Source organism: Hakea prostrata, chromosome 11, assembly GCF_041222555.1.
Source record: "Hakea prostrata isolate BN-2017 chromosome 11, UWA_Hpros_2, whole genome shotgun sequence".
In the NCBI taxonomy this organism is placed as follows: Eukaryota; Viridiplantae; Streptophyta; class Magnoliopsida; order Proteales; family Proteaceae; genus Hakea; species Hakea prostrata.
In genome coordinates, this window is record NC_142610.1 from 13,210,233 (window position 1) to 13,223,776 (window position 13,544).

General features: G+C 38.5%; 1 protein-coding gene across 1 annotated transcript; it reads right to left on the bottom strand.

The window, feature by feature from the left end:
- Positions 1-33: 33 nt before the first annotated feature.
- On the bottom strand, positions 34-8,499 carry LOC149000177 (Peptidase C78, ubiquitin fold modifier-specific peptidase 1/ 2). Its single transcript, XM_089139617.1, has 8 exons — positions 8,304-8,499; positions 8,103-8,202; positions 7,932-8,006; positions 5,650-6,563; positions 5,422-5,536; positions 3,856-3,951; positions 3,648-3,773; positions 34-385 (listed from the first exon to the last, which is right to left on the bottom strand). Exons 1-7 carry the CDS (start codon positions 8,357-8,359, stop codon positions 3,690-3,692), a joined length of 1,440 nt encoding a protein of 479 aa, XP_088995743.1. The 5' UTR covers positions 8,360-8,499; the 3' UTR covers positions 34-385; positions 3,648-3,689.
- Between the last annotated feature and the right edge of the window lie 5,045 nt (positions 8,500-13,544).

Genomic DNA, 13,544 nt, shown 5'->3' on the forward strand with positions numbered 1-13,544 from the left:
GAAAAGATTGGATGCTAAGAGATTTCAACACACCCATGAAGATATGTGAATGGATGAGACCATTATACATCGACTGCGCATTAACATAATGATACATTGTCGTTACAAATGTTCAGGAGGATCTACAACAAATTGTGTCAAATGAGAGTACTATTAACATGAGAAACATTATCTGGGCATGCTAATTGTTCAACATGAAACTGTCCAATACAGTTCTTCCGAAACATCTTCCTATGGTGGTATCTGAACAACTTGTATCTGTGAATTTAAAATGAAGTATTATTTACAAGACACTATCTATTTGTATAATGGAGTATCCTATAATGAGCCGCTGGACACCTTTCGCTCCAGCTTTCGCACTGGCACCGGAGTACGTATGTCTGCTCTGTAGAAGCACAGTAACTGGTGAGCAAATAACTCAGGAAGAATACATTTAATCATGCTCATGGATACAACATCATGTTATAGTTAAAAAAAAAATTGGAGAAAGAAAACCTCATGCTATTGCATGATCAAAATCTATAAATTTGATATACAATCACTGATCATAAAAGTAGCTGTCAGGTAACCTTGTCAAGTAAATTCTTTTTGGGGAATTTTCAGTGCCCTAAGGAACCCCTTCAAATAATGCCTGCCACCTCGTGAGGTATTCAATTTATCAACCAAACCCCCTATAGGATGAAAATATATCAATGACACCCTTTGCCGTTAGAAAAACAACAGTTAAATGCTTATATAAGCAGTTAAACTTTTAGGGAAAAAAAAAACATGAATAACCTTAAACGAAAAACCTTACCCTCGCCTCATTTCTCCATCTTCTTTTATCGTTTACAATTTCTTCCTCTCTCAATTGTAAATCCTCATAGTTTGGAAGATACAGTCATGAGTACGAAAAACCCTACCCTCACCTCATTTCTCCATCTTCTTTTATCGTTTACAATTTCTTCCTCTCTCAATTGTAAATCCTCACAGTTTGGAAGACACAGTCATGAGCATGGTAGAAGATCTCGCTCGAGAGAGAGATCTCGACCATCTCGGTGAGATCTCGGTCGAGATATACAATTTTTTTGCGTCAACTCGGTGGCCCATCTCGGTGGATTTTAGGGTTCCAATTGGGTTGAAACTTGATATTTAGCTTATTTAAGGCCTTTTGAACACGTTGGTGGCCTTGGATTTGTCATAAACAACCCTATGTATGATTTCTAAGTCTACTCATAGTGTGAAACCGAAATGTAGTAGGATTAGGGAATGCAATGTTATACAACATGTAATATAGAACCTTTAAAGCATATAAATGAAAAGCAAGTATATCAAATGCATCAACTAACTTCAATGTTATCAAAATTTCATCCATATGAGTATCATAATCTCAATTTTCAAGAATAAAATCATTATCAACCATTAGAAGTTCTATATAAGTCATTAAATCATAAATTCATAAGACAAGTAGAGAATGATTGATCTTCCTTGTTGTAGATGTGTTAAGAGTAGTTGCAAGTGAAAATTCAGCCAAAATCCACAAAAAAAGGCAAAAATTGAGAGTTCCAGCGAGATCCAGGGCGAGATATGGCGAGATATGGCGAGATATGACGAGATATAGCGAGATATGGCGAGATATAGCGAGATATGGCGAGATCTCGAGCGAGATATCCCAACTCGCAGATCTCGACCTCCATCTCGTCTCGCCAAGGTGGAAAAACGAGATATCTCGCGAGATCTCCCACCATGGTCATGAGTAGTGTTTTTAAGCTTAGGATATAGGGGTAATATTGAAAATTTGTAATAAAAAACCAACCGAGACTAATTGTCTTAGTAATAGGGGTCTAATGATAAATTGGGAAACTCAAAAGGTGGCATTAATATCATGGGGTAACTCAGAGGGTGGCATTAATAACCGTAAATGGAAAGCCTTATGCTCCACTCATTTCATCATCTTCCTTTATAGTTTGCGAGTTCTTCCTCTCCCAATCGTTAAATCCTCAAAAAGCTTCAGAGATATGGTTCGTAAGTAGTGTTTTAAAACTTAGGATGTAGGAGAAATTTTGGAATGGCTAATTAAAAACTAAATGAGACTAATGGTGTTAGTAATAGGGGATCTGACAGAAAATTTGGGTAACTCTGAGGGTGGCATTAATATTAGTGGGTAATTCAGGGGGTGAGACTGATTATTTTCCATCTTTAATATACCGTAGATCAAGTGTAAGGAGCTATTTTAATGGATTACTTAGGTTGGTCTTGATAAGATCTTGGTTTATGTGGCCCTCATCCAATTGAGTCTGCATCAAGAATCCTTATTATCCATCTATCAGATCTAGATCTCCTTCTAAGGGAATTTTCTTCCGCACGTCACCTTCCTCTGATCCTAAGCACAGCCCAAACTTCCATTAGAAGAACCTCCATTCCTATGACTTCTCAACTGTCCTGACTTTTAGGACTCTGTGACCAACCAGCAGAATTCAATCAAATTCCCGAAACCCCCACATTATTCCCTGAAAGCCCCATCTCTATCAGATTATTAAAACCCTTGATCCAGCCCATTCTTGGATTTTCAGATTCCCAGAAAAACCCTAATTCCTAACTAAGACCTAGTGCAATCTAACCATTAGAGCCCTTCAAGACTGGAACCATGTTTGGTCTGTACCTACCCTTTTAATTGATACAAGTTACAGCGACTATGAGGTACATATTATAAAGAGAAAACACAAATCATTCTCATAGCCTAAGAAGGATTGACAGTAATATTAAGGTCACAGAATATGGTCACGACCAGGGGCTAGATTGAAACGCACAGAAAGCAAGCAAAATCTGTGCACCCTAGGCCGAAACACCAACAAATTATCACGAGCTGTAGGACGGATTTAGAATAAGAAGTGAAATATTCTCACAAAAAATAGTTACGAAAGAAGTTACAGCACAGTTCTTCTACCAAAAAAGGAGTTATAACACATCTCCCAAATTAAAAACTAACAGACAATCATAGCAGGGCCAAATGGAAGCAATGGTTTCCCCCCATAGGAAGCTTGAGAAGAGGCAGGATCGAAAGAGATGTTTAACAACTATTCCAACAAAGGGCACAGTTGAGGTTGATGAAGAGGAGTCTATGGATGAGAATGCTTGGTGGGGAGGCAGAGTTGAAAGCTCTCAAGACCGTGAAGGCATGGCAGGTAATGTGGCCTTTGAACCAAACCGGGGGATACCAAGTGACTGGTTGGCTGGGTGTTCGGGCTATGTTCTAAGCAGAGGAGCAGAATGTTCCAAACAACATATTTATGATCATAACCATAAGTATTGATGATCATACATTGAATATTTATAAGATCATTAATTAGCTGCCACATGGAATTTACAATCAATAACCACAAGTCCAAATCACCCTTGTACTCTGGGCACAGGTCTTACGTACCAATTGCAGATAGATGGATAAGGATTAGGAGTTGACTTGGATTTTCACTCAATCTCCATACAGAGTTTTCATTATCAAATATGTAATATTTTGCTGAACTCTCATGAAGACTATTGACTTTGAACAATAAATCAAAAATATTTCCACACAAGTACACATCAAAGATACTAAACCAAAAAGCCAGAGAATTTGATAGCTTTTCCTGATGAACCTCAAAAATATTGAACTGGATTCTGATAAATACCTTAGAAAATTGTAGAATTCCAATTGTTGACTGCCTAATCTTCTAACATTCAAAATATAAACTATCCAGGGTCTTGAGCTGCTCCATCTCCTCCACTTGTGCAATCCCAGGATCAATATAACATAGCTAAAGAAAAAAGAAGACAATGAATAAGACCTAAATATGGAAATAAAAAATAAAATTAAGATTTCATTAAATGCAGTGTAACCTGGTACTGGGGCTTCTTCAGTGTGTGTACCCCTCTTTTTATAAATCTTTGCCAGCCAATATTTTTCCTAAGTGAGTTTTCTAACTCCACTGTTCTCTGCAGTCCCAGCACAACATTGGAAAGAGCTCTGTAATTAGTGAGTTGGATAATAAAAGTATTCTAATCTTTTTCCAACCGAGAGAAGAAATACAGAATTGACTATTAATATCCAAAATAAATTGAGCTAGCTTTTTATGAACATTTCCTTCCAGCAGATTGAAAGCACCGGATAAGGAACAACTTAGGCTCTTCCTAACCAGATCAGGATTTTGTTGGACCTTGGGCCAAAAACACAGGGAAGCATACCAAACTGAGTTATATATGGTGACGATGATGGGGTAATGGTATATTTGGTCCAACCTTGGGGATATGTAAAACTCCAGTGTGTCCATGCATAAGGCCTTTTTTTTTGGATGAATTGATTATCCCTAATTATTCTTGCTTGTTCCTAGGTTAACTCAAAACTTCCAGAAGTGCACCTCCAGCAATTAATAATGATGGAAGGTTGGACCATCAGAAAATGAATCTAACCATCATAATATATACAGGTAAAATAAGATATGTGCTGGAAAGTAGCAACAACCAAAATCCAATATTCCAGATATTGTTGTGGGGATAATCAACAAGAAGGCCATAGACATGCTTCCCAGGAAGATCATTTAGATTCACAAGTATCCGGCCTATCTGGCAAGGAAGACCAAAATGCAGAATCCTTCACATGTTCATGTGAACATATAGTTATGCATTTAATTATCAAGAAAACTAACTGTTCAGAAAAAAGGAAGAAAAAAAATTTTATCCACCAAATTTAGCACAAAGCATAAAAGATTATTTATTAAACTCAATTAATTCAGAGAAATCTGGCCTATGTCATGCAACGTGCAACATCCAAGCATCAGTATAGAAAAAATACCTCAGCTTAAAAACTGGTGTCAACCTAAGAAACTAGGAACCACAGGGGATTAAAGGTGCTATATCTAATCCTAAATCCGCAGGCATTGAGTTTCTGTTTCTTTCCCTTTCTCACTGCCCTTTCTGCTTCTAATGATTAACCAAAGGTTGTGATGTTTACAATGTGAAGAAGGAAGATTCTATTCCCAACTAGACCCCAATAAGAAAACAAAATATAATAGCCCAATACCCATCCTAAAGAACAGTTATAAACTAAAACAGTATACATTGAGCAAAATAATGATTCATCCACATGTTTCAACTAAAAGGTGGGCCTTGGTGCAATGGTAATGGTTGCTTCATTGTGACCAAGTGATCAAAAATTAAAGTCTCGGAGATAGCCTCTCTTGAAAGCAGGGTAAGCCCACATACATTATGAACCTTCCCAGACCCCACAGTGGTGGGACTCCTGCGCAACTGCAATCATTATAATGCATCTGTTTGCTACCGAATCATGAGGTTTAGTCACAAAAAAGAATCAGACAAAAATTGTAGAAGAAACAAAAGGGCAAGGCAGAAGGGAGGATGAGCTGTCACTGTAGCATTTCATGAAGTTGCAGGAACAAATTTACTTACATGACCAGGATCTAAAACTAATAGGAAGTATTGTTCTGGGATCCCAGGACGCTGTCTTTGAACTTGAATCCCAACAATTGTTCTTGAATGCCCAAAATGCTGGAAGTACAATGGCCTGCATATTGGTGTTCATAAGTCATAACAAAGTACAGCAGTCAAAAACATAATCTTCTGAAAGCTTAACAGAAAAGGTGTGTAATGAGTATACAAGACAGAATTACCACTCACGTTTTATCACTGACAATAACACGTTGATGAATTCCCTTCTCAGACTCGTCCGAAAAATATTTCCATACCCAATTAACAAGGACCTGATGACCTTTAGTCATTCCCATCAGATGGGTACCAAGCTCATCATGATCTGGCAAGTTACCATTGATCATTGAGATGGAAGTGTCCAATTCATTCCCACTCCCATTCTGAACACTAGAAGTTTTACTGTCTTCATGCTTGGTGGTTCTTGCCCAAACAACATGATGTCTTCTAAGTATAAACTTGTCCATTGGTCCATAAACAGATTCTACTTTCCGCTTATTTCTACCATTGCTTTGCACAAAGTCTGTTCTAGGAATTTCCTCCCTACCGAAATCTACTATGCGTGCACGAAGCCCAAAAGAACGGAATAGTGCAGCACATTCTGTGGTGCCAATCCATTTTTTTGTGCCATAAATTTTTTGTTTAAATGAATTTGAACCAACTGCATCAAAACCCCTTTTCCAAGCGATTTCAAGCCATCTCTGAAGTGATGGGATATCTGGAACAAATCCTGAACCGCCAAAAATGATTTTCCTTGCTTCCTGCCTTTGTATTATCAAATGGGAGCTCAGCATTTGAATATTACGCCATCCACAACCCCATCCAGAATCCTCTGATTTAATGCTCTGAAAATGATCAACATGCTGACATAAAATAGTGGTGGAATTTCCCGTTTCCAGTTCCAAACACTTCTTCAACAAGTCCATTAGACCACCCTCAACTTTGTAAAAAGTGCTTCTAATCTGTAGTCTTTCCAAGCTAGTCACTTGTTGTTCAATAGAGCTTTCTCTGTGATCAGTTGTGTTGCCACTCGAAGTTGAGGAACTAGCTTCTAAAGTCTCTTCAGAAACAGATGAGAATGGTCTTTCCTCACGTACATGTTCATCCTAGAAATGGGTTATTATTGAGGATTGGATAAACAAGGAAACCAATACAAATTAATACTGAGAACTAAACTGCAATCTAATCATTGGTTAAAAAAAGCTTCTAAAGGTCAGATGACAATGTAGTCTCCCTCTGCTTATGTGTAAAATGGAGACTGGAGAGTAAGATTAACTCAAGTGGAGATTTTTGTGATTATGAATAAGTATCTAACATAGAATTTACAAAATTTGTCATTTAAGCTCGTCAAATATATTTCTTAACCAAATAATCTCATCATTTCTTCATACAAATCCAGATTATTTTTTTAGAATAATAATGAAACATTGGAAATGTATGCCTTAACCCATTAATCCCATCATATTTCCCTATTCGGTCCAGGTAACATTGTGAGAAGTGCAGCAGAATAAACAACATCTAATGGGTTTTCTAGTTAGTCATGCTATCATTCTTGAAATGATTAGAAAGGTCCTTATTTCTTTAGTTACATTTCCCTACATTTTATTATATAGAAACCTCACAATGCAACTAGGTGATAGTTAAGGTGATAAATAGGCAAATCGACAACAACGCACCCCGGCGTCATATATATAGGATGGACACCTTATAGACATTATAAAATAATTTGAAACAAATTAAAGACACCAGCACTTGGAAAGAATAGTTGCATATAATAGATTAATATCCATTAAAAAGCAGACCAATCGTTCAGAACAAACTAGCTGTAAAAAACAGCAGCTAGATACAAATTAAACAAAGAAGATATTGTGCTTCACTAAATGATACTTGATGTTACCTTGATCAGAGCTGATTCTAGTAGAGTATTATCAATTAAGTAGAACACATACAATTTTTCAAGATTCAACAGCTCTGTGTGTAATTGGAAAATGGTACATAGAATGTAGCCCCAAAAAAACCAAAACACAAAACAGAATAAGATGCCTACCCAGCCGACAAGGCGATGCCAACACGTATGCCTACATCCTACATCCAGTAAGGTGATGGATCACCCTGACACCCTGAACTCCTCAAGGCGCTTGACCTCCAAGTGATGACTTGACAAGTATGATAGCAACCGGACAAACCATAAAGTGGTGATTAACAAATGTATACAAATAGATGCACTCAAGCTAGAAGCAATGGAAACAAGAAAGTAAAGAAGCATAATCAGGGATTATAGGAGAAGTATCTTCAGGGGCTAATGATATCAGTTAAGCCAACTCCACTGCCCTAACAGGTTCATTCAGACAAAGGTAGTTTTCCCGGTTCTACTAAGCATAACATATAATTCCAAATTATTAAGCATTAGATAAGAAATAACGAGAACAGCGAATTGAAAAGATAACATCAAAAGCACATACAGAAGCACATACAGGGAGGTTAAAAGGGCTTTCTTCATGAGCTAAGGCAATGAGATATGCTAACTCCATGTCCCTAGCAAGCTCGTCCTGAAACATATAATTGCAAATCGTTAAGCATAAAAAGATTCGAAATTATGTCAAAAACCAAGCTGAAAGGAAAGCATCGAAGAACAAAGCCCATACAGGAAGACTAGAAGGGCTTTCTTCAGGGGCTAAAGCAACGAGTTTGGCCAACTCCATGTCCCTTGAAAGCTCCTCTTCTACGAGATGATTGTTAGCGTGCCTGTAAATTCACCATGAATCCCCAATATCCAAGCATTCAATGAACCCTATTCTAAAAGAGAATCAAACAGGAACAGAAACAAGCATAAAAAGATCGATTACCATTCGAGTTCTGGTGAAGGAATGATTTGATTACAGAAGGGACAAGATGAAGACATTTTATGATTACTAGCTTGTTCTGAGAGGATGAAAAATACAGAATAATCTTTTCTTCTTCTTCTTGAAGATACCAAGTCACATCACAGCAACGTATCATATCTAACATTGGGGAGAACCCATTCACAGTTGGTGATGCTTCTCCTTCGCGGCTGGTTTTTCATTTTTCGGCTTTCGAAATCTCGAGTTAAATAGGTGTGTTAAATTCTTGGACCGGATTGACGACCCCAAACCGAACCAATCTTATAAGATTTGAACCAGACCAAACCAAACCTTATTGGTCGAGGTTATGTGTTGGACAGTTGGAGCTTCAAAAACCTATCGGGTTTGGTCCGATTAATCCAATTCGATAGTGGCCTGTTAACCCAAACCTAATGGACCAAACCAACGAGCGAACCAAATAGTAAAAGCATATGTAGTGGAAAAATTCTAATAATTCATATGGTTGATGCTTAAAACCTATTCGATCCTGCGGGGTGGTGGTCAAACTCATCTCAAAGATTTTTGCCGATAGACTCAAAGGTTCACTCTCAGGTATCATTTCCCCCTCTCAATCGGCCTTTGTTCCTGATAGACTTATTTCAGACAATATTTTTATGGCTCATGAGATTTTTCATTATGTGAAACATCGGAAAAAAGGGAAAAAGCGATTTCTAGCTATGAAAATGGATATGCGAAAGGCCTATGATAGGTTGGAAAGGCCTTTCATCAGAGCTGCCTTATTAAAGTTGGGATTTTCTGTGAGATGGGTTGATACGGTCATGGAATGCACTACTTCTGTTTCATACACACTTTTGGTCAATGGGGTGGAGAAAGGTTCTTTTTGTCCTTCTCGTGGAATAAGACAAGGTGACCCCCTTTCCCCTTTCATCTTTATTCTTGGTTCTCAGGTTTTAAGTTCCATTATACATGTGGTAGAAAATCAAGGTTTGATTAGGGGCATCAGTGTGAAGCGAAGGGCTCCTTGTATCTCTCATCTCCTCTTTGCTGACGATTGCTTATTGTTCTCTGAAGTTAATCTTCATCAGATCTGTCATCTCAAAGCCTGTATGGATCTATATTGTCAAGCAAGCGGTCAGGCAATTAATGAAAGTAAATCCTCCTTTACCTTCAGTCCCAACACTCCCATTCGGTTTCGAAGGTGGTTTTCTCGGGTTTTGAGAATCAAGTATGGGGATGGGCCATCCAAATATCTTGGTTTGCCTTCAGATTTCGGGATCAAGAAATCAGATATTTTCAAAGAAGTGGGGGAAAAAGTCGTTAAAAGAACCCAAGGTTGGAAAGCCAAGCTTCTCTCCCAGGCTGGACGAGAGGTCCTTATTAAATCTGTTGCTTCTGCCATTCCTTCATATGCAGGGTCTCATTTCCTTCTTCCGGTGGCTCTTCACAACACTGTGAGGCAAGCAATATCGAATTTCTATTGGGGTCAGAAAGAGGAGGAGCATAGGACACATTGGATGTCTTGGTCTAGATTATGTAGATCTAAAAACAAGGGGGGACTTGGTTTCCGTGACCCCATTCTTCACAATAGAGCTCTTCTTGCTAAAGTAGCCTGGCGTCTCTGGGCTCAGCCGGACTCTATATGGGCCAAATTTATCAAGGCTGTGTATTTTCCACTGTGTGACTTTATGGATGCGAGGAAAGGTACTGGTTCTTCTTGGGCATGGCAGAGTATTATTATTGGGAGAGATATTCTTAGACTGGGTCTCATTAGCTTGATTGGCACAGGCGAACAAACCCAGATCTGGGACTCAAACTGGATACCAGGCTTACCAAACTTTCGGCTCTTTTCTTCCCAGCCTAGCGGTTGCTCTCTTCAGTTGGTCTCTGATCTCATAGAGCCAGTTTCAAGGTCTTGGAATAGAACATTGTTACAGCAATTATTCACAGATCAGGAAGTGCAGGCAATTCTAAATATTCAGCTTGGCCAACTACCAGTAGAGGACTCTATCATCTGGGGAGGTGCATCTAATGGAGTCTTCTCTGTTAAGTCAGCCTATCATGTTCAGTGCAACCACAGAGATACACAAGCTGCCTTCGCTCCCTCATCTTCCCGTCAGCATACTTGGGATGAAGTCCGACCCGAGGCATGGAAAAGAATCTGGAAAGCACAGTGCTATCCAAAAATTCAGACCTTTCTGTGGAAAGCTGCGAATCAAGCTTTGGCTACAGGGGAGAATCTGCAAATTAGACAGATAAGAGGCGACCCTGCATGTAGAAGATGCGGCTCTGACGAGGAATCCATTGACCACATCTTGTTTGCCTGTGATTTCTCTCGAGCATTATGGTTTGGTATGGGGCTTTCTGGCTTGTTTGGATCACACAACCAGCCATCGTTGACCAGCATTATCAATACTTGGGGGCACTGCCCATTTCCTGATTCAAGTGCAAGCAGAGAGGCCCTCAGCATCTTTTTCTTTACATGTTGGTTCATTTGGTTGGCTCGAAATGATCTGCTTTTTAATAGGAAATCGTGGACGCCTGAGCAAATCATGGAGAGATCTTGGAAAGCTTACCGGGAATTTGGAGGTTCTAGAAATCCAGCAACTGATGACAGCTCTGAAGTTCTTCGGCTTTGGACTCCTCCTTCGGCTCCTTTTCTTAAGGTCAATTCTGATTTCTCCTTTTCTCCACCCGAAGCTATTGCAGGTCTGGGTTTTGTAGTGCGGGACAGCAGAGGCCAATGTATCCATGCGTGTTCGATCAATAGCTCGGTTTCTTCAATTCTTACTGGAGAATCCCTAGCTCTCAGGGAAGCCCTATCTTGGGCTGCGCAGGCTAGGATTCCTTGCTTGGTTTTTGAGTGTGATTCTCTTACCTTGTGTCACGCCGTTGCGGATCCTTTCTTTCCTTTTGATCTGGAGGCTGTGCGCGTGGTTGAAGACATTAGGCTCATGCTCTCTTCTGAACCTTTGTGGTCGGTTCATTACATTTCTAGGTGGGCTAACTCTGTAGCCGATACCCTAGCTAGGAAGGCCCGGTCCGTGGCATGTAGGACTGTCTGGTCTAATTCCATTCCTTGGCTTCTTGAAGCTTGTAATCAAGATGTCTTGGGTTTTTCATGCCCAGCTTCAATTTAAAGATACTTTTACCAAAAAAAAAAAAAAAAAAACCTATTCGATCTAAAAAAAAAATCTTCTACTTTTTTTAAGAAAAGAAAAATTTTGAGTTTGAAAAATTATTGATGACCCCTTTCCCGGACCTTGCTTGGGTCATGCATCATAAATGCACAAGACCATCAAGCCATGCACTTTAGGCTGTGGGACCGGAATTTCGGTCAAAATTTCGACTTGATGATCCTGCGCATTAATATGTGAATATATATAGTGCTGTCATTTCTTCCTTTCTTGCTTGTGGTCATGTCATATTTTTTGGTAAGAATTATAGAATATATCATGATCTAGAGTAGGTTTATAATTAAGTAAATAAATATTAGGACTGACAGTATTATTTTGTGCAAATGAGACACATGATAACTCAGGAGGTTGGGTATTGTTGGGGAATATAGTCCACCCAGTGTTATCAAGGCTATATAGCCAAGGGAATAGCTCATGGATTGAAATTGATGCTGCAATTCGCAATTCGGCTTGATTCCCTTTGAGCCAACCAAAACCGAATTAAGGATCTCGTACTGATTCCTCAAAAACAAGGATTTAATTCCTACTCGTAAAGAAGAAACCCAATCCATGTAAAGTAATCAAGTTCACGAATTTCCTCGCCTTTGATTTGCAAAACCCTAACTTCTTTAAAAATAATCTCTTTGGGAATTTAAATTTACTTGTTTTTCCCTTTGTTAATACAAATGACCATATGGATAAAGAAATTAACTTAAGAATGAAAAAAGCAATGAAGAGAATAATTTTTTTTAAGGTTCTCTAATGATGAAGAGAACATTAAGTTCGGAAATCTAGAAGACCTTCTCCAACAGCATTTGCCCCCCACAAGGACACTGTCTCAACTGCTTTTGCAAGTACCTTAGGGACACGCACCTTGCTCTCAAGTTCTTGATCTTTCTTCATTTTTTCTTGTTTAAGTTCAAAAGCTTTTCTGCTAAAAATACTTGAAATGGTAAGATATCTTTGGATCTCTTCATCAAATTTTTTCAACTTAGCTCTCTCAGCTTCTCGCTTCATCTTCATTTCTAAAAGAATCTCAGCTGCAGCAATATTATAAGTGACTTCCTCAACCCTTTGTCTTAACCAACCAACCTCCCACCCACTCGCTCCAGCATCCAACACTTCTTCTTGCCACTTCTTTACTGTCTTTCTATCCAAGCTATTGTAGCCTATCGTGTGCATCTCAAGAACTATTTTGCAGATAAGAGCAAAAATTGCAGAACGAAACTGTATTGATTGAAGAACACTGTTGACTCCAATATCTCCATATTTATCCCATATAGCCTTTGCTGTGTCCATAAGAGCTGGTGCAACTTTGTAGGGCATTGGAGCAGGTGCAAATGGATTAGAAAATGCTACTACGTCTGAGGTTCCTCCTGAATCACCTAAAATGTCCCACTCGATACCTGGATGCTCATGAACGTTTGATACTGAATGATGCAATGGAGATCGACGTCTTTGTGGTGCATTTGGATTAAGTCCTTGTTCCAGGAGAGGCGATGAGTCTTGGATGATCTTTTTTTCCACCAATGCTACAACGAAGGTTGTTAGAACAAACACTAAGAAATCATAAACAAATTGAAATAATATAGAGATTTAATGTAATTCACGCATTAATACGATGTGCTACGTCCACGGATGAAGAAGATGAACTTTCACTTTATATGAAAAATACTACAATTGAGATCTCTTAATCAATTCCCAAAAAAACATTAACAAAAAATTCACTCAAATGTTTTTCAGCCCGAAACCACACCGTTGACACCCCTAGGTTGAATCTTGAATAAGTGATAAAGTAAAATATTATTTTTGTTTTTGTACAAAGTTTTATTTTAAGATTAACTCTTTATATTTCTAGAACATGATAACATATTTGGCAACACATAATCTATCTCTGGACCATGAAGAAAACCTTTTTTTTGGACTATGAAGAAAACATATACATATCTATTATGCGAAATAATTTATATTTGGAATTCAAATTAAATTTCAAAAATCCCATCAAATACTCAAAGAAATTGGTGCAGATGGTGATAATTGTGATTATAGTAGTAATAGTGGCAGAGGTGAT